This window comes from Saimiri boliviensis, chromosome 8 (genome assembly GCF_048565385.1).
Source record: "Saimiri boliviensis isolate mSaiBol1 chromosome 8, mSaiBol1.pri, whole genome shotgun sequence".
NCBI lineage: Eukaryota > Metazoa > Chordata > Mammalia > Primates > Cebidae > Saimiri > Saimiri boliviensis.
Genome location: NC_133456.1, coordinates 128,619,114 through 128,644,344, shown reverse-complemented (window position 1 = coordinate 128,644,344; position 25,231 = coordinate 128,619,114). Strand labels below are relative to the sequence as shown.

Below are 25,231 nucleotides of genomic sequence, written 5' to 3'. Positions count from 1 at the left end.
TAAGGAAATACATTAGAGTAATTTATATCATTACATTCATCATGCTCTTTAATTTGTTCTACAATTGAGACTGTATAATGGTTATCATGAGAGTTTAGCTGAATGCAGAACTGACATCTCATCACTGAAAGTTTTATAAATTGATCAACTTGAATATATACTTAGGAAATAATACTAAATATAAATATTTATTGTTTTCCATATCCATGTGGCATAATCATATGCTACATTTCTGAAACTTCTAGTGTATTTCTCAGAAATTTTCTTGATTAGCTCATGCAAAAATACATACAAAACTCACAAAAAATAATGTATAATGAGCTTTCAATATTGAGATGTTTATTTGAAAATGTATGGCAACAGGATTATTGCATATAAATAACATTTTATATTTCAAAATCAGGACAATATTCATTTTTAAAAGCAATTTTAGAATTTAAGTAATAAATTCAGTAATATTTTAGTTTCTAAAAGCTAGTCTGGTTTATTTGTCATGTTAAGTGTCTAATGGATTTTTATAGAACAAAAATTTTACCAAAATACTTTACTTCATTAAAAATAAAGCCAATGCTCTTACTTACAAATACCTCTCATTTGAATAGCTAATATCAACAAAATACATATCTTTTATGCCTCATAGTAACAGAGGAAAATAATGAGTCATGGTTGTTTACTCCAATTCCAGTAATGCTCCCGCTTCTGGTAATCCTGGAATACGCACAGTGTAAGCTTCTGGAGTACAAATATTCTAAATGATCTGAGGTGAGTTCACTCAAGTTTTCTTTTCAGAAACCCCAAAGTTGCCTAGTATCTTCTTTCTTGTCCCATTTCCTGCCTCACAATCTCTCTTCTTTAGCCAAAATAATGTCTAAATCTGTGGTTTTGATTCTTCCCTTTCAACATCTTATAAAATCAATTTTCCTACCACTTTCTTTCTCTTTGATTAGGGGTTGTATCTGACATCTTTAATTACTATTTCTTTACCTCTTTTTTTTTTTTAAAACCCCTCTGGACAGAAACATAACTCAGAAATAAAAGTAATATAGTGCTTTCCCTTTACCCTGTTATGTGTTGACCTTCTATCCAACTTCCCTTCTTCAAGATTTTTTCCAAAGGAAAGGCTATTTCCTTGTTACTTAAGAGTGAGGTCCAAGGACCACCAGCTTCACTATCACTTGAGAACTTATTAAAAATGCCAGAATCCCAAGTCTGTTGAATCACAGCACGCATTGTTAACAAGGTCTTCAGCTGATTTTCTAAAGTTTGAACTCTTATTGTCTATACTGAGTGTGCATGATAAATTATACACACACATGGCTGTGCAAATAAGCATATTTGCAAATTATACACACACATGACAAATTATACACATACATGGCTGTGCAAATATCCTATGGCAGATGAATCACAACTCTCCATGGTCAGGTGCTTCCATCTCTAATGCATTCCCACCATTGAGAAAAACAGGAGTGAAAACATGTTTGCTGTAGTTCTCAGAGAAATTTTAGTATGGAAGGTTGCCATATTCTCCCCAACTTTCTAACCATGCTCCATCTTTTTCTAAAGAATTATTTTATTTTATCATCTTCCATTATATAAACCTGCTTCTTTTTCCTTCATGTACTCCCTGTACTCTCTGTCTTCCTCAGTCTTCATTTCCTCTTTTACTTCTTTCCTCAGGTTTCTGAGTATCTTGAATTTAAACTAATAATTCGGCCCTGTTTTTTTGGCACTCTGAATATAATCTGTTGCCAACACCTGATAAGACATAAAACTTTCACTCCTTTTGTTCTTCCACACTATGCAACAGAAAATAATTTTCTTTGGCTATCAGAGTTTATGATTCCTCATGCATTTAGAAAAACATTTGGTCAAATGATATTTTAAATAAAAAATGTCCTGGATTTCCTTGTTAATTTTCTGTCTCATAGATCTGTTAAATATTGACAGTGAAGTATTAAAGTATCCCACTATTATTGTGTGAGAGTCTAAGTCTCTTTGTAGGTCATGAAGGACTTGCTTTATATATCTTGGTGCTCCTGTATTGGATGAATATATATTTAGAATAGTTAGCTCTTTTGTTGCATGATTCCTTTACCATTATGTAATGTTCTTCTTTGTCTCTTTTGATTTTGTCGGTTTAGAGTCTGTTTTATCAGAGACTATAATTACAACCCCTATTTTCCTTTGCTTTCCATTTGCTTGGTAAATCTTCCTCCTTCTCTTTATTTTGAGCGTATGTGTGTCTTTACACATGAGAGGGGTCTCCTAAATACAGCACACCAATGGTTTCTTGACTCTTTATCCAATTTGCCAGTCTGTGTCTTTTAATTGGGGCATTTAACCCACTTACATTTAAGGTTAACATTGTTATGTGTGAATTTGATCCTGCCATTTTGATGCTAGCTAGTTGTTTTGCCCATTAGTCCATGTGGATTCTTCATAGTGTTAATGGTTTGTATAATTTGGTATGCTTTCAGAGTGGCTGGTACTGGTTGTTCCTTTCCAAGTTTAGTGATTCCTACAGGAGCTGTTTTAAGGTTGGCCTGGTGGTGACTAAATCTCTCAACAGTTGCTTGTGTGTAAAGGATTTTATTTCTCCTTCACTTATGAAGCTTAGTTTGGCTGAATATGAAATTCTGGGTTGAAAATTCTTTTCTTAAAGGATGATGAATATTGGCCTCCACTCTGTTCTGATTTGTAGGGTTTCTACCAAGAGATCTGCTGTGAGTCTGATGGGCTTGTATTTGTGAGTAACCCGACCTTTCTCTCTGGCTGCCTTTAGTATTTTTTCCTTCATTTCAACCCTGGTGAGTATGACAATTATGCTCCTTGCGGTTGCTCTTCTTGAGGAATATGTTTGTCTTGTTCTCTATATTTCCTGAATTTGAATGTTAGCCTTCCTTGCTAGGTTAGGGATGTTCTCCTGGATACTATCCTAGAGAGTTTTCCAACTTAGTTTCACTCTCCTCATCACATTCAGGTACACCAAAATAAGGTAGATTTGGTCTTTTCACATTACCCCATATTTCTTCCTTTCCTTTCCTTTCCTTTTCTCCTCCTCATCCTCCTCCTCCCCCTTCTCCTCCTCCTCCTCCCCCTCCCCCTTCCCTCTCCTCCTCCTTCTCCTCCTCCTTCTTCTTGTTCTTTCTTCTTCTTCTTCTTCTTTTCTTCTTCTCTTCTTCTTTTTCTTTTTTTTTTTTTGAGGTTTTTTTTTTTTTTCACTCTTGTTACCCAGGCTGGAGTGCAATGGCATGATCTTGGCTCACCACAACCTCCGCCTCCTGGGTTCAAGCAATTCTCCTGCCACAGCCTCCCAAACAGCTGGGACTACAGGCACACACCACTGTACCCAGCAATTTTTGTATTTTTTTTTTTTTTTTTTTTTGAGACGGAGTTTTCGCTCGTTACCCAGGCTGGAGTGCAACGGCGCGATCTCGGCTCACCACAACCTCCGCCTCCCGGGTTCAGGCAATTCTCCTGCCTCAGCCTCCTGAGTAGCTGGGATTACAGGCATGCGCCACCATGCCCAGCTAATTTTTTGTATTTTTAGTAGAGACGGGGTTTCACCATGTTGACCAGGATGGTCTCGATCTCTCGACCTCGTGATCCACCCGCCTCGGCCTCCCAAAGTGTTGGGATTACAAGCTTGAGCCACCGCACCCGGCCTAATTTTTGTATTTTTAATAGAGACGGGGTTTCACCATATTGACCACGGTAGTCTCAATCTCTTGACCTTGTGGTCCACCCTCCTCAGCCTCCCAAAGTGCTAGGATTATAGGTGTGAGCCACTGCACCCAGCCATAACCCCATATTTCTTGGAGGATTTGTTCATTTCTTTTCACTCTTATTTCTCCAATCTTGCCTTCTCACTCTATTTCATTGAGTTGATCTTCAATCTGTTATCCTTTCTTCTGCTTGATCTCAGATCTGTACGAAGCAGACCTAATGAACATCCACAGACCTCTCCACTCCAAATCTACAGAATATACATTCTTCTCAGCACCACATCACACTTACTCTAAAGTTGACCACATAATTGGACGTAAATCACTCTTTAGGAAATGCAAAAGAATGGAAATCATAACAAACAGTTTCTCAGACCATAGTGCAATCAAATCAGAACTCAGGATTTAAAAAAATTACTCAAAACCACATTAACTACATGGAAACTGTACAAGCTGATCCTGAATGACTACTGGATAAATAATGAAATGAAGGCAGAAATAAAGATGTTCTTCGAAACCAATGAGAACAAAGACACAACATACCAGAATCTCTGGGACAGATTTAAAGCAGGTGTAGAGGGAAATTTACAGCACTAAATGCCCACATGAGAAGCAAGGAAAGATCTAAAATCAACATCATAACATCGTAATTAAATGAACTAGAGGAGCAAGATCAAACAAACTCAAAAGTTAGCAGAAGACAGGAAATAACTAAGATCAGAGCAGAACTGAAGGAGACAGAGACACAAAAGCACTTCAAAAAATCAATAAATCCAGGAGTTGGATTTATGAAAAGATCAACAAAATATATAGACCACTAGCCAGACTAATAAAAAAGAAGAGAGAGAAGAATCAAATAGATGCAACAAAAAATGATAAAGGGGATATCACCACCAATCCCACAGAAATATAAACTACCACCAGAAGTTATTACAGACAGCTCTATGCACATAAACCAGTAAATCAAGAAGAAATGGATAAATTCCTGGACACCCTCTCAAGGTTAAACCAGGAAGAAGTTGAATCCTTGAATAGACCAATAACAAGGTGTGAAATTGAGGAAGCAATTAATAGATTAACAACTAAAAAAAGTACAGGACCGGATGGGTTCACAGCTGAATTCTACCAGATGTACAAAGAGGAACTGGTGCCATTCCTCCTGAAACTATTCCAAACAATACAAAAAGAGGGAATCCTCCCTAACTCATTTTATGAGACCAACATCATCCTGATTCCAAAACTTGGCAGAGACACAACTATAAAAGGAAATCTCAGGCCAATATCCATGATGAACATTGATGCAAAAATCATCAATGAAATACTGGCAAACCAAATCTGGCAGCACATCAAAAAGCTTATCCAACACAATCAAGTCTGCTTCATCCCTGGGATGCAAGCCTGGTTTAACATATGCAAATCTATAAATGAAATCTACACATAAACAGAACCAAAGACAAAAACCATATAATAATCTCAATAGATGTAGAAAAGGACTTCAACAAAATTCAACAGCCCTTTATGCTAAAAACTCTTAACAAACTAGGTATCGATGAAACATCTCAAGATAATAAGCTATTTACAACAAACCCACAGCCAATATCATGCTGAATGGGCAAAAACTGGAAGCTTTCCCTTTGAAAACTGGTACAAGACAAGGATGTCCTCTCTCACCACTCCCATTCAACATAGTAACGGAAGTTCTGGTCAGGAGAATCAGGCAGGAAAAAGAAATAAAGGATATTCAATTAGGAAAAGAGGAAGTAAAATGTCTATTTGCAGATGACATGATTGTATATATCCAAAGGATTATAAATCATTCTACTACAAGGACACGTGCACACGAATGTTCATTGCAGCACTGTTTACAATAGCAAAGACCTGGAACCAACCCAAATGCCCAACGATGATAGACTGGATAGGGAAAATGTGGCACATATACACCATGGAATATTATGCAGCCATCAAAAACGATGAGTTCACGTCCTTTGTAGGGACATGGATGAACCTGGAAACCATCATTCTCAGCAAACTGACACAAGAGCAGAAAATCAAACACCGTATATTCTCGCTCATAGGCGGGTGTTGAACAATGAGAACACATGGACACAGGGAGGGGAGCACTACACACTGGGGTCCGTTGGGGGGAAATGGGGGAGGGGCGGGGTGGTGGGGAGGTGGGAAGAGATAGCATGGGGAGAAATGACAGATACAGGTGAGGGGACGGAAGGCAGCAAAGCACACTGCCATGTGTGTACCTATGCAACAATCTTGCATGTTCATCACATGTACCCCAAAACCTAAAATGCAATTAAAAGAAAAAATGGAAAAAAAAAAAGTAAAAAAAAAAAAAAGAAGACCCCATCGTCTCAGCCCAAAATCTCCTTAAGCTGATAAGCAAATTCAGCAAAGTCTCAAGACACAAAATCAACATGTAGAAATCAGAAGTATTCCTATACACCAAAACAGACAGAGAGCCAAATCATAAGTGAATTTGCATTCACAATTGCTACAAAAACAATAAAATACCTAGGAATATATCTAACAAGGGATAAGGAGGACCTCTTCAAGGAGAACTACAAAACAGTACTCAAGAAAATAAGAGAGGACACAAACAGATGAAAAAATATTCCATGCTCATGGTTAAGAAGAATCAATATCATGAAAATGACCATACGTCCCAAAGTAATCTATAGATTCAATGCTATCCCCATCAAGCTCCCTTTCTTCATAGAATTGAAAAAAGCCACCATAAACTTCATATGGAACCAAAAGGGAGCCCACATAGCGAAGCCAATCCTCAGCAAAAAAGACAAAAGTAAAAACAAAAAACAAAGCTGGAGGCATCACTCTTCCTGAATTTAAGCTAGAGACATCATGTTACCTGACTTGAAGCTATACTACAAACTGCAGTAACCAAAACAGCACAGTACTGGTACCAAAACAGAGATATAGACCAATGGAACAGAGCAGAGGCCTCAGAAGTAACATGACACATCTACAACCATCTGATCTTTGACAAATCTGACCAAAACAAGCAATGGGAAAAGAATTTCCTATTTAATAAATGGTTTTGGGAAAACTGGCTTGACATATGCAGAAAGGTGAAACTGGATCCTTTCCTTACATCTTATGCAAAAATTAACTCCAGATGGATTAAAAACTTAAACAGAAGACCTAACACTGTAAAAACCCTAGAAGAAAATCTAGGCAATACCATTTAGGATATAGGCATAGGCAAGAACTTTATAACTAAAACACCAAAAGCAATGGCAACAAAAGCCAAAATAGACCAATGGGATCTAAATAAACTTAAGAGCTTATGCACAGCAAAAGAAGCTATCATCATTACAGTGAACTGGCAACCAACAGAATAGGAAAAAATCTTTGCAAGCTACTCATCTGGCAAAGGGCTAATAACAAAAATCTACAAAGAATTTAAACAAATTTATAAGAGAAAACAACCCCATCAAATAGTGGACGGAGGAGATGAACAGACACCTTTCAAAAGAAGACATTTACGCAGCCAACAAACATAAGAAAAAAGCACATCATCAGGGTCATTAGAGAAATTCAAATCAAAACTATTGAGATACTATCTCATGCCAGTTAGAATGGTGATCATTAAAAAATCAGGAGACAACAGATGCAGAGGGGATGTGGAGAAATAGGGACACTTACATTGTTGGTGGGAGTGTAAATTAGTTCAACCATTGTGGAAGACAATATGGCAATTTCTCAAGGATCTGGAACTAGAAATACCATTGGACCCAGAAATCCCATTACTGGGTATATACCCAAAGGATTATAAAACAGTCAACTATAAAGACATATGGACATGTATGTTTATTGCAGCACTGTTCACAATAAAAAAGACTTGGAACCAACCCAAATGCTCATCAAAGATAGACCGGACAAGGAAAATGTGGCACATAGACACCATGGAATACCATGCAGTCATAAGAAAAAGGATGAGTTCATGTCCTTTGCAGGGATACGGATGAAGCTAGAAACCATCATTCTCAGCAAAGTGACACAAGAACAGAAAACCAAACACCACATGTTCTAACTCATAAGTGGGTGTTGAACAGTGAGAACACATGGACACAGGGAGGGGAACATCACACACTGGGGCCTGTCAGGGATTCAGGGGGTTAAGGGAGGGATAGTGGGAGGGATTGCGGAGGGCTAACATTAGGAGAAATACTTAATGTAGATGACAGGGGGATGGATGCAGCCAACCACCATGGCATGTGTATACATATGTAACAACCCTGCATGTTCTGCACATGTACCCCAGAACTTAAAGTATAATTTAAAAAATGGTTCTTACCTTCTATTTTCCCATTTATTGTCTTGATCACTTTTTGATATGTAGTCTGAGGTAAACACATATAATTCTGTGCAGCATGCTCAGAGTTAACCTATTAAATGCAATATCAATAATAATCTATTTAAAAACTTCTTTTTCTATAACAAAGTTTCCCAAGGTCAACCAGTAGCATGATCTTGGCCTACTGCAACCTCCCTCCCCTAGGTTCCAGAGATTCTCCTGCCTCAGCCTTCTGAGTAGCTGGGACTACAGGCAAGAGCCACCATGCTGGGCTAACTTTTGTATTTTGTGTAGAGACAAGCCAGGCTGGTCTTAAACTCCTGACCTCAAGTAATCCACCTGCCTTGGCCTCCCAAAGCACTGGGATTACAGATGTGACCCACTATGGCCTGCCTCAATAAATAATTTCAACTTCAAAATAATAATAATGACAATGATACATTTTTTTATTTAAAATCTTTTTTAAAACAATATTTTTATTTTTTACTTCAAAGGCAATTAGATTTAAGGCTGTTCACATATTGAAAACCAAAATATTTCAAGAGAAAACCTCACATATGCTCTGCAGATAATGCTTATCTTTTATCTTCATGTGGCTATTGACTAGGCTACTGAGCATTAAAAAAGGTCATATTTACAGAAAATTAACTTGTGGGCATATTTAAAAAAGAAATTAACTTCAAAGCATCTCCCTTACTCTTGTTATCACTAAATATAATGAGGCATTTTGAACAAAATATAATATGATTAAACATTTGATATATGCATAATTACAGAATTTTTGTTAAAAACTATGCATGGCATGGAGAATTCTCGGATGTCATGCAGAGTAAAAATAGAACTCTGTAGAAGCTGTTTAAAGGAAATAAACAGAAGCTATTTTTAAATGAAGACAAACAATTATTAGATAAACTACGCAATTAATTCTTAAGATATAACTTCAGAAAAGTAGAGCAAGCCTTCCCAAAAAGAGAAAATAAAAACATGTATTCAGTTGGGTGAAGTGGCTCACACCTGTAATCACAGGACTTTGGGAGGCAGAGGTGGGCAGATCACAAGGTAAAGAGATCAACACCATCCTGGCCAGCATGGTGAAACCCTGTCTCTACTAAACAAACAAAATTAGCTGGGCATGGTGCCACATGCCTGTTGTCCCAGCTACTCGGGAGACTGAGGCAGGAGAATGGCTTGAAGCCAGGAGGCAGAGGCTGTAGTGAGCAGAGATCGCGCCACTGCCCTTCAGCCTGGTGAGAGAGAGATACCCTGTCTCAAACAAACAAACAAACAAACAAACAAACAAACAAACAAAAAACCCGCTATTATTCATGAAACATCTAATGTGTTCCAGACACATATTTGTAGACTTTTCTTCACCTTAGAATAATGAGGATGATGATGGCTTTGATGGTTACCCCATTCTCTGCTTCCTAGTCATTCTAGGTTGTTAAGAACAAAATAATGAACAAATATAGAATGTCTTTCTCCTAGACTTTCACATGGCAGACTCCACATCTTTGAGATGGGAGATTAAATGGCAGGCTCAGAAAGATCTGCTCTGATCATAGAATTCCCCTGCCACTCCCATATCCATGCTAAATAGAAAGTTCTTCAATTTTTTCTATCCTAACATTCTCTGTTTTGATTTTAAGAAAAAGTTACAGTGACATATAAGTGTTTTGTATTTGTTATTCTCTTCCTACTACCATAGCAGAATCCCTCATCTTGGATATTCAGAGAGACACTGCCTAGTACACAGTTGGTACTTAGAAAGAAATTACTCCAGGCCAAAACAAAATCACCTCAGAAAAGTCTAACTTTTGAAACTGCTGTATTTCTCTGGAAAATCCGCAGTAGTAGCCTGCTGCAAGTTACCATCCCTTTACCACAAATTAGAAATCCGCATGCCTGTTCTTACTCCACATTTTTGTCCTAACAGTACTGCTTTCATTTAAATGCCACTTTGATCATTTTGTCTTATATTTGTATACAGACTTTCCAGTTTACAAGATGTTTTCACATTTGTTACTACATTATTCCATTGCACATACTGAAGAGGTAGATATGAGCACTATTTTTATAAACAAGGTTACTGGTATTTGATCAGGTTAAATAATTTTTTTCCCAGTTCCCATAGCTAGTAAGTGACAGAACCAAAATACAGACTTATCTTTGACATCCACTCATTGCTGTTACCACTACCCTGCTGATGCTTATATCTAAGTGGTGAGGTCTTTCCTATCTCTTCTACCTCCACAGTTGTGACCTTGGAATGCATCATAATTATTTGACACATATGGTGCTGCAAACGTGGCTGTCAAAGAGGAACTAAAAAGAGTTCTATTTGTGAAAAGAATGTCTACTTATTAAAATACTACTCAACCAAATTGGTGTTGTATATAGTTTTACAGATGCTCTATTTCTCATGTTTATCCAACTCCTGAAATGCTCCTTCAGATCTATACTAGAAAATGAAAATATACCAATACATTTAAGTCCCAGGCATGATCTTTCCAAGTTCCAAGTTGTACAAGACTAAGACTACAGTTTAACTATTTCTCTCTGAATCCATTTAGAGCTTTCTTACATCCAGATGTACACAGAATCATTTATCTGCCCATAGGTGAACATACATAAATTACATTTTAGACAAACAACTTCAGAACTCAAATAGGTTCCTAGTGACATCTTAGCCATATTTTCTTTTGCATTATTCTACACTGGCTTCCTGTATTAATCCTGAAAAGTAGCAGAATTGCACTATACAGCAGTTATCTACTTCACACATGATTGTAAAGTATGTTCTGATAAATGTCAGAAAATTATTTCTACGGACACATGGAGACGTAAGAAAATAATGTCAAATCATCTTTTTATATCCTAACATTACTCAATACTACATTTTAAAATAATAAAAACAACATCACCAATACACAGTACCTCAGGATCTGAAGGTGATTTCTTATCTTCTTTTTGTCCTGATTCTGATGTGGGCATCTTATCTACAAATTGTTGTTCACAGACAAATATATGAGAACATTTATTACTGTAAGTTGTGAAAACATATACAAATCTATTTCTATTTATGAATATTTCAATGAAATAAACATAATAGCAGAAATAGAATTTCAGGATTGAAGCAGGTTCAGAAAAAAGAATTGATAGTATAAAGACAGATAGCAAAAAGTATTTTTTAAGTAGACATTATAGTTCCATCTATAAAATTGTTTTCTAAGTACTAGCATTAAAGTATAGAAATATTCAGAGGTATTTACTAACAGTGCTTCATTATTTTGGTCTAAAAGTGAAAGCATCATTACTTGTTTGATCTTGAGGAGTTTGTTCAATAATGCAAATATCATTTTCTTCTTGTCCAATTACTGTCTTCAATGCTCTCCTCTATTACAAACAAAAAACAAAAAAACCAAAATTATAAACAACTTTAGAAAAAAATGTATTTATTCATTCACTCACTCTATTTGTCAGTAAGACAAAAAAAAAGTGCATTGTATCTATCAATCACAGGCATTATCTTGGGAGAAGCAGAAGATATACACGTAAGGTAGATTCTAGCCTGTATTTAAGAAATGGTAGAGACTTATGAAAACATATAAGAACAGATAAGTATAAGTCAGCAGTTCTACAATTTTAGTTAATAAAATATATGTGGGCACAAAGGAGAAAATCAGTTTTACCTGAAAAGCATAGAAGATGCTGCCATAATTTAGACATATTTGGAAGGACAGGCAAAATGCAGAGTCAAGATACAAAGACTCTAGAACTCTAGGTGCAATAACATGTGCAAAACAGTAAGGCATGAAATAACATGGCAAATTAAGGGTGCCAAAGTTACGTGGTAAAACTGGAAAACAATCAGAGGAAATGAGATGAAGAGGTAAAATGGGCCCAGACCATGTAAGACACTTGTCATGCTAGAATGTGAACTTATCCCTTTGTGTTGTGGGTATCCATTCAATGTGCAGATGAGTTACATCATTACAAATGTATTTTAGAAGGAGGACCCTTTCAGCAATGTAAAGATAGATGAACATGGGCAGATGGGGCAAAATGAGAAAGGAGTACTTCAAAATTATTGGTAGAGAGTTAATTATGGTAATAAAAGATGGAAAAATATAAGAAGGTAGAAACTACACAATTTGGTGTGTGACTGGATTGGTGATGGGAGGAGGACTGAAGTGTAGGATGTGGAGGAGACTTGAAGTGCAGGTTCAAGTGCTTGAGCCTTTCTCTGCTACTTCTTAGGTGTTATTTACTAGGATGGGAAAACCAGATGACAGGGTAGATTACAAAGGGTCAGAGATGAGTCAGGAAAATAATAAAAATGATGTTTTCAGTTTGAGACCCATAACATTTGAGGCATCCAAGGGGCTTGGAAGAAAGATCTGGATAAATACATTTGGAGTATGAGTTGATGACCTACATCAGAAAAATTGCATAGTGTTAAGAAGATAAATATTTATAAGATAGACTAAATGGGAAAAATTAAATAATGCAAACCTATGCAGAATGAGGAAGCTTTGAAAATGAAATCAAAGGAGGAGAAAAACATGTGACTAAGTTTCTCCATTATATATGTCCAAATTTGTTTTGAGAATATAATTGTATTTATATTGGTAAATATTACTGAAATATTATTGCAATATGCATAGTTGAATTGAATGTAACATTTAATTCTAAAACACCAGTTGAAGATTCTGAAAAGGACCTTTACAAAATTTAACCTTGAACCCATCTGGATTGGTTCACAGCTGAATTCCACCAGACATACAAAGAGGAGCTGTTACCATTCCTTCTGAAACTATTGCAAACAATACAAAAAAAGGGAATCCTTCCCAAATCATTTTATGAACCAACATCATCCTGATACCAAAATCTGGCAGAGACTCCACAATAAAAGAAAACTTTAGGCCAATATACATGATGAACATAGATGCAAATATCTTCAATAAAATAATGGCAAACCAATTGCAACAACACATCAAGAGGCTTACCCATCACGATTGAGTAGGCTTCTTTCCAGGGATGCAAGGCTGGTTCAACATATACAAGTCTATAAAGGTAATCTACCACATTAACAGAACCGAAGACAAAAACCACATAATTTTCTCAACAGATGCAGAGAAGGCCTTCCACAAAATTCAGCAGCCCTTTATGCTAAAAGCTCTCAATAAACTAGGCATCAAAGGAACATATCTCAAAACAATAAAAGCTATTTATGACAAACCTACAGCCAATATCATACTGAATGGGCAAAAACTGGAAGCATTCCCTTTGAAATCTGGCACTAGACAAGGATGCCCTCTCTCACCACTCCTATTCAATATAGTATTGGAAGTTCTAGCTGGAGCAATTAGGCAAGAAGAAAAAAAAAAAAGAGTATTCAATTAGGAAAAGAGGAAGTCAAATTGTCTCTACTTGCAGATGACATGATTGTAGATTTAGAAGACCCTATCATCTCAACCCCAAATCTCCTTAAACAGATAAGCAACTTCAGCAAAGTCTCAAGATACAAAATCAATGTGCAAAAAATCACAAGCATATCTATACACTAATAACAGACTAACAGAGAGCCAAATCATGAGCAAAATCCAATTCACAATTGCTACAAAGAGAATAAAATACCTAGGAATACAACTAACAAAGGATATAAAGGACCTCTTCAAGAGGAACTACAAATCACTGCTCAAGGAAATAAGAGAGGACACAAACAGATGGAGAAACATTCCATGATTATGGTTAGAAAGAACCAACATTGTGAAAATGGCCATACTGCCCAAAGTAATTTATAGATTCCATGCTATCCCCATCAAGCTACCAATGACTTTCTTCACAGGACTGAAAAAAACCACCTTAAACTTCATATAGAACCAAAAGACAGCCTGCATAGCCAAGATAATCCTAAGCAAAAAGAACAAAGCTGGGGGCATCACACTACCTGATTGCAAACTATACTACAAGCCTACAGTAATCAAAACAGCATGGTACTGGTACCAAAACAGAGATGTAGACCAATGGAAAGAACAGAGGCCTTGGGGGCAATGCCACATATCTACAACCATCTGATCTTTGACAAACCTGACAAAAACAAGCAATGGGGAAAGGATTCCCTGTTTAATAAATGGTGTTGGAAAAACTGGCTAGCAGTGTGCAGAAAACAGAAACTGGACCCCTGTCTGACACCTTACACTAAAATTAACTCCAGATGGATTAAAGACTTAAACATAAGACCTTACACCATAAAAACTCTAGAAGAAAACCTAGGCAAAACCATTCAGGACATAGGCATAGGCAAGGACTTCATGACTAAAACACAAAAAGCATTGGCAACAACAGCCAAAATAGAAAAATGGGACCTAATTAAACTCCAGAGATTCTGTACATCAAAAGAAAGAGTCATTAGAGTGAACCAGCAACCAGCAGAATGGGAAAAAAATTTTGCAATCTACCTATCTGACAAAGGGCTGATACCTAGAATTTACAAAGAACTAGAACAGACTTACAAGAAAAAAACAAACAAACCCATCCAAAAGTGGACAAAGGATATGAACAGACACTTTTCAAAAGAAGACATAAATAAGGCCAACACTTTTTATATGAAAAAGTGCTCATCATCACTGGTCATAAGAGAAATGCAAATCAAAACCATGTTGAGATACCACATCACGCCAGTTAGAACAGCGATCATTAAAAAATCTGGAGATGACAGATGCTGGAGAGGATGTGGAGAAATAGGAACACTTTTACACTGTTGGTGGGAGTGTAAACTAGTTCAACCATTGTGGAAGACAGCATGATGCTTCCTCAAGGACCTAGAAATAGAAATTCCACTTGGCCCAGCAATCCCATTACTGGGTATATACCCAAAGGATTATAAATCATTCTATTATAAAGACACATGCACACGTATGCTCATAGTGGCACTGCTTACAATAGCAAAGACCTGGATTCAACCCAAATGCTCATTGATGATAGACTGGACAAGGAAAATGTGGCATATATACACCATGGAATACTATGCAGCCATAAAAAACAATGATTTTGTGTCCTTTGTAGGGACATGGATGAATCTGGAAACCATCATTCTCAGCAAACTTACACAAGAACAGAAAATCAAACACTGCACGTTGTCACTCTTAGGTGGGTATTGAACAATGAGAACACATGGATACAGGGAGGGGAGCAGCACACACTGCAGTCTGTTGGGGCCTGCCGAGAGAGGGACAGCAGGTGGGTGGGGAGGTCAGGGAGAGTTAACATGCGGAGAAATGCCAGATGTAGGTGACGGGGGGTGGAGGCACCAAACCACATTGCCATGTGCGTACCAATGCAACAATCTTGCATGATCTGCACATGTACCCCAGAATGTAAAGTATAATTAAAATTAAAAATAAAAATAAATAAAATTTAACCTTGAAACTTTTAATTGTGCAAGAGAAATGCTTACCTAATAATAGACTTATGAGGCATTTTTAAGTACTACTATAATGTCAGATGGAAATGTGAAATGCTGTTATAAAATTCACATGCTTTTCTTATGTTCATGTAAGCAATATAGTACTAGCTCAAATTGCTTATTTACACCATAAAGGATAGTTTAAAATTGGGGAAAACTATCTCATATAAATCAAATTAAGTTATAATTATTCAAGTTGAAGATTTAATAGTTTTTACCTATTATCTTTGGTTGTCAAGCATTCTCCAGTATTCAAAGGAGAAGTGAAGAAAGAAACTAAAAAATTTCAAGTCCCAATATGCTTACTGTAAGTGATACTTTTTTTTTTTATTGCATTTTAGGTTTTGGGGTACATGTGATGAACATGCAAGATTGTTGCATAGGTACACAAGTGACAGTGTGATGTGCTGCCTTCCTCCCCTTCATCTATATCTGGCATTTCTCCCCATGCTATCTCTTCCCACCTCCCTACCCCCGAGTCCCTCCCCCATTTCTCCCCAACAGACCCCAGTGTGTAGTGTTCCCCTCCCAGTGTCCATGAGTTCATGTCCTTTGTAGGGACATGGAAGAATCTGTTAACCATCATTCTCAGCAAACTGACACAAGAGAATAAAATCAAACACCGCATGTTCTCACTCATAGATGGGTGTTGAACAATGATTTTTCTTTTTTAAGAGATCCAGACAAAAACCTTGTTCATATGAAAAGAATATATAATTTTAGTAATTTGATTAAACTGCTTGCTTTTTTATTTATACTCTGTCTATTAACAAAAATACTCAAAACAGCTACCAGGGTTATACCTAAGAGTAAGATTAATGAGGTAATTAACCTAAGAATAAGTCAAACACAGTTAGAAATCTTAAGAAACCAAAGAGTCAAAAATTAATAATTCACAATAAAGCTGACAAGGCCTAAAAAGGATCTCACTTTGCATTCTCCATTAATTATGACTAGATTAAATATAAAACAAATTTACTAATAGAAGTGAGAATTAATTTTTTTTCCTTTTTTATAATTTTTTAGTTGACACAATATAAAGGTACATGTTTGGGGTTACACATTATAACTTAATACATTTACATATCAACCAGAATAATCGGAATATTAATCACCTTAAATATTAATTTGTCCTTTATGCTAGAAACATTCAAATTATTCTCTACTAGCTATTTTAAAGAGTACAACAAATTACTTTTACCTGTAGTCATCTTTATATTTTCTTTCAGCTCTTTATTAAAATCAGCTATAAGTCACTCAAAAACATTTTAGCAGTATTTTATTACCTGGCTATCATTTCTTAATTTTTATCATATCTTTCATTCTGGAGAGTTCCTGCACTCATTTAAACCATTCCTTTCGCTGTGTATTATAATAATCTTTCTCACCCTGACTTTCTAATGCAGTCTCTGTTTATCTTACCCTTCTTCATTGAATTATTTCCTTTCATCCCATACATCTAATTAATTATTATACAAAACTAGTGGTATTCATTAGATTATTTTTTTAACCAAAATAACCTGGGACAAAAATTGACGCTTACATTGTTTATAGTATTGTGGAAATAATTAACTTAAAAATTTAAATAATATGTTATATGTTGAAATATAGCTTCGTGATTCAAAGTTGCATTAATTACCTCTTGTGTTGAAAAATGTCAGAGTTTAGTTTTTATAGTATTTTAATTAAATGGGTTTGCATTCAAATAGTATAGGTTGTTTCAATTCTGTGTGTCCAAAATCTAAATACAAATAATTGTATAAAATCAGCTTCCTCCATGAAACAGGAAAAAAAGAATAAATCATGTGGGGGAGGGCAATGATTGATAATTGAAAACCATATATAGCAATGAAATAGAAACCTCTAACTAAATATGCTGACAATAGAGACAGAGATGCCCTAAAAACCTGACACTGAAGAAATGTATTCTGTGAAAAAAAGTCTCAGGGGAGTCATTTTTAAAAAGATGGAAGAGGAGAAAGAAACAAACAACAGACATGACCAGTCAATCAAGTATGAGCTCCAGTCATGAAACAAGAGAAAAAACAACTGCTATAAGATAGGTGTGGAAATACATACAATAGAAACTTTGTTCATAATATATTCCAATAATGCTGATTACTATTTACACTACAATTAGTTATTTGGTTAATGACTGTGTAATACGTATTTTAATTTTCTTATTATATAATAAGGCATTAAATTGGTTAAACATGGTCTTCAGCTACTACCTACGAGATAGAACATTATTACTACAGAGAGAAAAAAAAATGAAAAAAAAGGAATGATTCATAAACTTTTCACCTGAAGAAACTATTTGTAATCAAAATCCTAAAGGGTAATGTATTGCTTGAAAAGATATGTTAAATAGAACATGAGTTGTGATAAAAATATATTAAATTTTTAAAATCTAAACTCTACTTAGAGGATGCTAGAAAATATAGTGTAAACTTCTTTCCTATTTACTTCATATCTCTGATTTACTGACTACTTACTTAAAAACGTTTTCTCAACATATCTTCCCTGAACTTATGCATTCTAATCATTAACAGAAAATATAAATTTAAACCTTATTTTAGATATGCATTAAATTTAATTATTAGATCTATTATTCATATAATCTTACTTGTAACATTCCATTATATAAAAAATCCTTTGTCTGCGTATTTAGTTACATTGAAAACCTCTTTAAATGCTCTTTATAGGCAAAACTGTATTCTGGGTATTCTAGGATGCACACAAGTATGTTTTCTAACCTCCAGCATCTCATAGTGATGCAAGAGCTTCAAAACAATTATTTAAACAATACAAAAGCTTCTGAAATTTAAAATTTTCAAATGTGATCAAAGATCTTTGAATTATATGTCTAAAAACTACAATTTAAAAATTCTGAAATTAAAATCTTACCACATGCTTATTAAGGGTCTCTGCTTACAGAACTGGTTATTTACTTAGGGTAAAACCAGCATTCTTCATTTAGATGAAGAGTTTAAAGTAAGCTTTTCATGAAATAACTTAGAAAATACACTGGCATCCCTTAGTAATACAGATTGTGAGAAAGAGAATTTACATTTCTAAATTTCTATATTGTTTTTCTAATTAGAGATTAGGTCTCCTTATGTCGCCCAAACTGATCTCAAACTCTTGGGCTCAAGCAATTTTCCTGCTTCAGCCTCCCTGGTAGCTGGAACTACAGGTATGCAACCACCATGCCCAGATAAATTTTCATGATTTCTAATATTATTTATGTGTATTCAGAGAACCAAGAGGAGAAACAGAAAAAGCCCTCTCCTAAAAATTACATGATATCAAAATAATAAGTGCCAAAAAACTCTTTATGTTATGTGGTACAGTATGGGAACTGAACAGTATCAGAGAGATTCCTTGATTACTATAAAGTAATTAGATTCACTAAAGATGCCTTTAAGCATGAATTTTTTAAAAATTATACTTTAAGTTCTGGGGTACATGTGCAGAATGTGCAGTTTTGCTTCATGGACATACATGTGCCATGGTGGTTTGCTGCATCCATCACTTTATCAACTATATTAGGTATTTCTTCTAATGTTATCCCTCCCCTATACTCCCACCTCCTGCTATCCCTCCCCTAGATTCCTCCACTACAGGCCCTGGTGTCTGTTGTTACCCTCCCTCTGTCCATGTCATTGTTCAACACCCACGTATGAGTGAACTTGTGGTATTTGGTTTTCTGTTCTTATGTCAGTCTGTTGAGAATGATGGTTTCCAGCTTTATCCCCACATGAGTGTTTTTTTGTTACATTAGAATAATTTAAAAAGTCACAGTAAGAATACTTATCCACAAACCTTTACCAATTTTTATATATAATCTATTGTGGAAAAGTTTCTTCTAATATAATGATCCTGTCACTACATATTCTCCAGCCCATTCCATTTTTTGCCCTTGAACCCCTCATAGTATTTACTAATCATTTGTTATTGACTGAAGTAAAAGTATAAATTTTTTAATTAACTAGTCATATTTCTATAAAATGCTTTTATCTGACCAATTTTATATTACCAACTTATAATAATGATACTTACACCACTACTAAACAGGAAAACTAAACACTACACAGAACTAGAATCCATCTGAGAAAATCGACTTCACAAGAGAACATTTTACCTTGGTAGCAAGATTGACGTCTTCCTCAACTTTTATAGACTGTAAATTTTCCATAGTCGGTTTGCTGAAAAGATTTTAAAGCATAAGATACAATAAAATGAACAAATTCATGTACTTAAAATCTTATCTTGGTGCTCACTTCAAAAATAACAAAAAAGAAAAACAAAATCTGGGGAAAGATCAGTCCTCTGTATATTATATCATGTTTCTGGGTATAATTTAAATAAGGCCTCTGTTTTAAAAAAAATTTTAGTTACCTATGTTTGACTCTACCTCCCCAAATTGTAACATGCAATGAAAACTCACTCTTAGTTCCATAACAAATAGTGACAGCCAATATGTTGGCATACCCGAGGTATAATTTGTCGTCAGAAACCCATCTGTCCTCAAGGATAAACTAAAAATCTACGTAATGGTTGACTTATTTGTTGTCTAAACTGGAACAAACTTGATAACCTAAAATGAGGTAGAAAGATACAGTTACCTTATCCCTTATCCGTTATCTATCTCTGATTCAAAGACCAATCTGTGTCACTGGAAAATGACATTTTTTGTTTTTCAGCATAAAAACCACTTAAGAAGGACCTGTTGCCTATCTTCACCCTAAAACACTACAGAGAGTACCCTAAAATATTTGAAATATTGAAAAGCTGAGCCTACAAATGTGAAAACACAAATGTATATTTGCTATTGGGAATATTTTTCTCAACAAAAATTGAAACATTAAAAATAATAAAATTGGATTTCTTATTCTATACTGATCCTTCCTTGCTTGGGTCTAGCAAAGCCTCAAAAATCTTCATAGGTACTTATACCTCAGGAGAGAGACTGCTAGAAAACTGAGACCTGGTGGTTGGATTTCTCTAAGTAATATATATACACAAAGAGAAAGACCTGGAAGTGGCAGACACTATATATAGTGAAAGAGTCTCCCGCTTCCAGATGTTTCTTCTGCAGGGCTTCATGTCAGTGTCCAACCTTTAAATATTCAGCTCATCAAAGCACAGATTACTGAAAAGATAAAATCTAATGATGAACCTTGAAGCTCTGCATTTACCTGTTCCTGGAAATCAACTAAATGGAGGCTCCATCATAAGCATGCTATCAAAAACCAAAATGAAGCTCCATGACTTACATGCCAGCCAATCTTACCCCTGCTTTACATGTACATGGGTAGGTCATCAGACACTTGGAAAAAGTGAGGCAAAGGGTAGGGGACACCTGCCCTGGGCCAAAGATCTGTTTAATTCAGCAACCTTCAGTCTCCTAGCTCTCAAGGGGCTCTAAGCCACTCCTGTGAAATCTGGGGTGAAAGAACATAATAGGACATTTCTATACCTCATAGAGACTCTTCCCAGTAGCTCATTTTTTTTTTTTTTTTTTTTTTGAGATGGAGTTTCGCTCTTGTTACCCAGGCTGGAGTGCAATGGCACGATCTCGGCTCACCGCAACCTCCGCCTCCTGGGTTCAGGCAATTCTCCTGCCTCAGCCTCCTGAGTAGCTGGGATTACAGGCACACGCCACCATGCCCAGCTAATTTTTAGTATTTTTAGTAGAGACGGGGTTTCACCATGTTGACCAGGATGGTCTCGATCTCTTGACCTCGTGATCCACCCGCCTCGGCCTCCCAAAGTGCTGGGATTACAGGCTTGAGCCACCGTGCCTGGCCCATGTTTTTTTTTAATCTTTCAACAGAAAGCTTGAAATGTGTTTCCTCCTCGAATTAAACAAAAAAGCAGCGACCTATTCAGGACTTTCTTTGAAACCTATTTTAATTTGCCTTTCTAGATAATTCCCAAAGTTTTTTTCTGTTTTTGTTCCTCTAATTTATCTCCATCAAACATGTCAGAATGCCCAATATTCTGATCTCTTTGACAAAATCCTTAGTCCTACCAACCCTGAGATTGTTTCTCTTCAAACTTGGACTTTCACCGCTAATTCTATTCTTAACTACTTACTAGGTTCTTCAGCTAATTCCGTTCTTATCCTTCCACATCAGTTTAATTAGACCCATTCCCTCTTCCTTTCTATTATTCAAACACTCACTTACATGATGACATAGAAACCAGAATAATGGGCTTTGAAATGAGTTCAAATGTTGCTTCTGCTACCTCCTATCTTTAAACAAGTCACTTTCAGTTTCAGATTCTCCACCTGAACCACCATTTTTACAGAATATTAAATACAGATTGAAATATGAAAGACCTTTGATTACTTTCCAAGATTATGTGAAATCGTAAATTTCCATGTGCTTTTCATTTTAGCTACAGGAAAATGGGGCTGGCAGAAAGGAATAAAATAACAGAAGAAAAGAAGGAAACACCAAGGAAACCAGAGAAGAAAGTAATCAGGAAAAGACTTTAAAAGTCATGGAAGAAAAAGAAAAACAGAGTGCATGCAACTAGGCAGTGTACTGCCTTTGAGAAAAACTAAGCTGGGAAATCTGTAAATAGAGAAACCTATAAGAAATAACCTCTAAATATACTTAACAACTTCTATATGTGATAATCTCTGCTAACAGGTAAAATAATGCATCTAAAAGATTTACTTGGTCCTGCTTATGAAACGAACACCTACGTCTTTTGGACGGAGCTAAGTAAGATCTGCTCTAGAAGTTTTGATGGTAAAAGCAAGATACTGGTTATCACTGCAACTGTCAAACACATTAGAACAAACTATTGGATTAACCAGTGTTCTAAGGGAAGATTCTGAAAAAAGTTGATAAATAACAAAATGTGACTTTGTGAATTGATCCCATGGGGACCTGTACCTTGATTCTACTGATGCACAGGTCTCTACCAATCTGTGCTGAGGGACAAGAGAATGGATTTGGGCTCAAGGTAGGCTGAGGGTGAACTCAAGGGTCAACTACTTTTTAGCTGTGAAATCATAGGCCAATTAATCATCCTCTCTGAACCAAAGTTGTCTGATTAATATAAAGTGGGTGATAGTAGCAGAGATACTTTGCAAAGCTGTGTGTTGACCATATGAGACAATAAATGTTAAGCACATAACACATCCACTCAACAGACAGTGGTTTCTTTTCTCTATATTTTCTCAGTTAACATAGAAGTTTTAAAAATCTGTAAAATCTTACCTCAGTAGAAACTCTACAGAACTCACATACTCTATTAATAAAAAAAGTAAAACACATTAAATCATCAAATTTAAATAAGAAATGAAGCATATTAAAACAGAAGAGGGCGCGATGGCTGCGCCTGTAATCACAACTACTCGGGAAGGCCAAGCAGGAGGATCGCGTGGGGGGTCCAGGCGTCTGAGAGCATCCTGGAGACGCAGCAACACTTCGACTTAATTTAAAAGCATCATGCACACTTCCCTGCATGTTTCAGATCTTGTTTTAGAATGTGCCAGGAGCTGTGGCTCACACCTGCATTCCCAGCACTTTGGGAGGCTGAGGCAGGTGGATCACGAGGTCAGGAGCTCAAGACCAGCCTGACCAATATGGTGAAGCCCTGTGGGTATTCAAAAATACAAAAAAGAAAAAGTAGCCCGGGGTGGTGATGCATGCCTGCATCCCAGCTACTTAGGAGTCTGCGACAGGAGAGTCCCTTGAACCTGGAAGACAGAGGTGGTAGTGAGCCGAGAATGTACCACTGCATTCCAGCTGGGGTGACAGAATGAGACACTGTCTCAAAAGTGAATGAAAAACTAAATAAATAACAAAATAAAAATCACAATACTTTGACACTTTGTTACAAAGACTCAGATGATTTGATGATTTCTTATAAAGTATTCCTTTGGGATCACACATTGAGACTATAGTAAAATTATTATTAAGTATACTATTGGTTGGCAATTAGTGCATTAAAAACTCTTTATTTCCCCTCCTTTGTAGTTCTCAAAGGCAAGGAAAAACAGAATTTATCACAATTTGATACATTGTACAATAGTCCTAATCCAAGCAGAACCATGTAAAACTGACAGAAAATTGTATCATTAGCAGAATAAGTGAATTGTGTCAACCTTAGAAAGTATAATTTCTAGACAAATGAACGAGAAGCAGTTAGAACAGAGTACATGCTAGTCACTCTTTATCTACTCTGCGTGTAGAAAGAAATACACACGTGGTTTCCCTATGCTCTCACACCACAACAATCATCAAAACAGAAGACTTCTGCAACCAGTTGTGTGGAGAATTTTCTCCATCACCAAGTGAGCAATCAATTCTGCAGCACAAACCAGCTGGTTGTTGATCTCTATTCAATTCCAACCCTATCTGGAAATAGTGCCAAATTCCACAGGCTGAAGTCAGTCTTAAAAGACCACCCTCCCACACCAGTTGCTAATCTGGGTCTCTGAAACTTCTAATCGGCTGTTGGAAGTTATAACAATGACTATGGCAATGACAACAAAAACGAATTCAGGCTGTTTTGTACCACTAGGCAATTAAATACAGTAGTATAAAATGATTCCAAGGCCCAATGCTTTAGAATCATTAAAGCAGATCCACATGAGGTAAAGTGTAATTTAAAAAAAAAAATCTCTAAATCTTATGCTTGTAAATGGCATTTTCTCAAACATAAATACTAACATTGGCATTATTTGTATCAAATTTTCCCGTCAAATTTTGAAGAAAAAAAAAAAAAACACTGGGAATAAAAAGGCTATCAATATTTCAACTATTTTAATAATATTATTTCCAGATTAAAATTAAAATTACAAAATTTACCTGCTTTGAATGATTGTATGTCCTTTAATTCTAATGCTTTATTTGGAATAGAATCTTTCATTCCACAGAAAGGCTAAATGGGTTTGGAAACAAAATAATTAATAATGAATACTTCACAAAATATGCAGTCAATATTCAATATAAAAATAGAAAATTATTACCTTCAGAAGAGTATGTTCATCAGGAGACTCTAAAAAAAGGGACATATATGTAATTGATTACATGCAAGCCTGACAAAATCTATCAAACATTCACAGAGTCTGAATATGAAGATGAATCCTCATGCTTGGCTTTAAAAGGGATTACATTAGGTTTTGGGGTATTTGGGGTTTTTGTATTAGTTAACATGCCAATATAACAGAATATACCTAAGATAATTTTAAAAACAGATTTCATAAAACATGCTGTGAAGATTTCAACAATGACAATATGTTTAGAGTGATGATAACTGAAGCAGAACACTCCCAGTACCAGTGGGAGTAAGCTGCCGTATAAAAAAATAAGTTATATTTAATAAGATGAACAAGTCAATACCCAAAGAAAATAAATCTCCAGGCTAATGGTAGAATGCTATTGCATATTGTTAAAGAAGCACATCAGAATCATTTATGTCATTATACTACAGGTAGCTATCATGTTCTTCAATTTGTCCTGAAATTTAGGAACTGCAAAGTTGTGATGAGAGTTCAAAGCCACAATTTACTTATCATTGAAGAGAATGTCCTAAATTTATCACCATAAATATCTACTTATGGAATAAAAGGTAATAAATATATTCATTATTTTTATCTATGTGAAATACTAGTAATTTCACTTTTATGGGGTTCTCTAGTTTAGCCCTCTTAAAATTTCCTGATCCACTTAT

At 35.8% G+C, this 25,231-nt stretch overlaps 1 protein-coding gene across 1 annotated transcript in view; it reads right to left on the bottom strand.

Annotated features, from left to right (window-relative positions):
* Positions 1-25,231, bottom strand: part of ANKRD30A (ankyrin repeat domain 30A) — a 107,860-nt gene that overhangs the window by 46,886 nt on the left and 35,743 nt on the right. Inside the window, 7 exon segments of the mRNA XM_074405305.1 lie at positions 8,059-8,149; positions 10,996-11,057; positions 11,376-11,454; positions 19,674-19,737; positions 22,771-22,801; positions 24,367-24,439; positions 24,528-24,556. Of these exon segments, the coding sequence (XP_074261406.1) occupies positions 8,059-8,149; positions 10,996-11,057; positions 11,376-11,454; positions 19,674-19,737; positions 22,771-22,801; positions 24,367-24,439; positions 24,528-24,556 (429 nt within the window).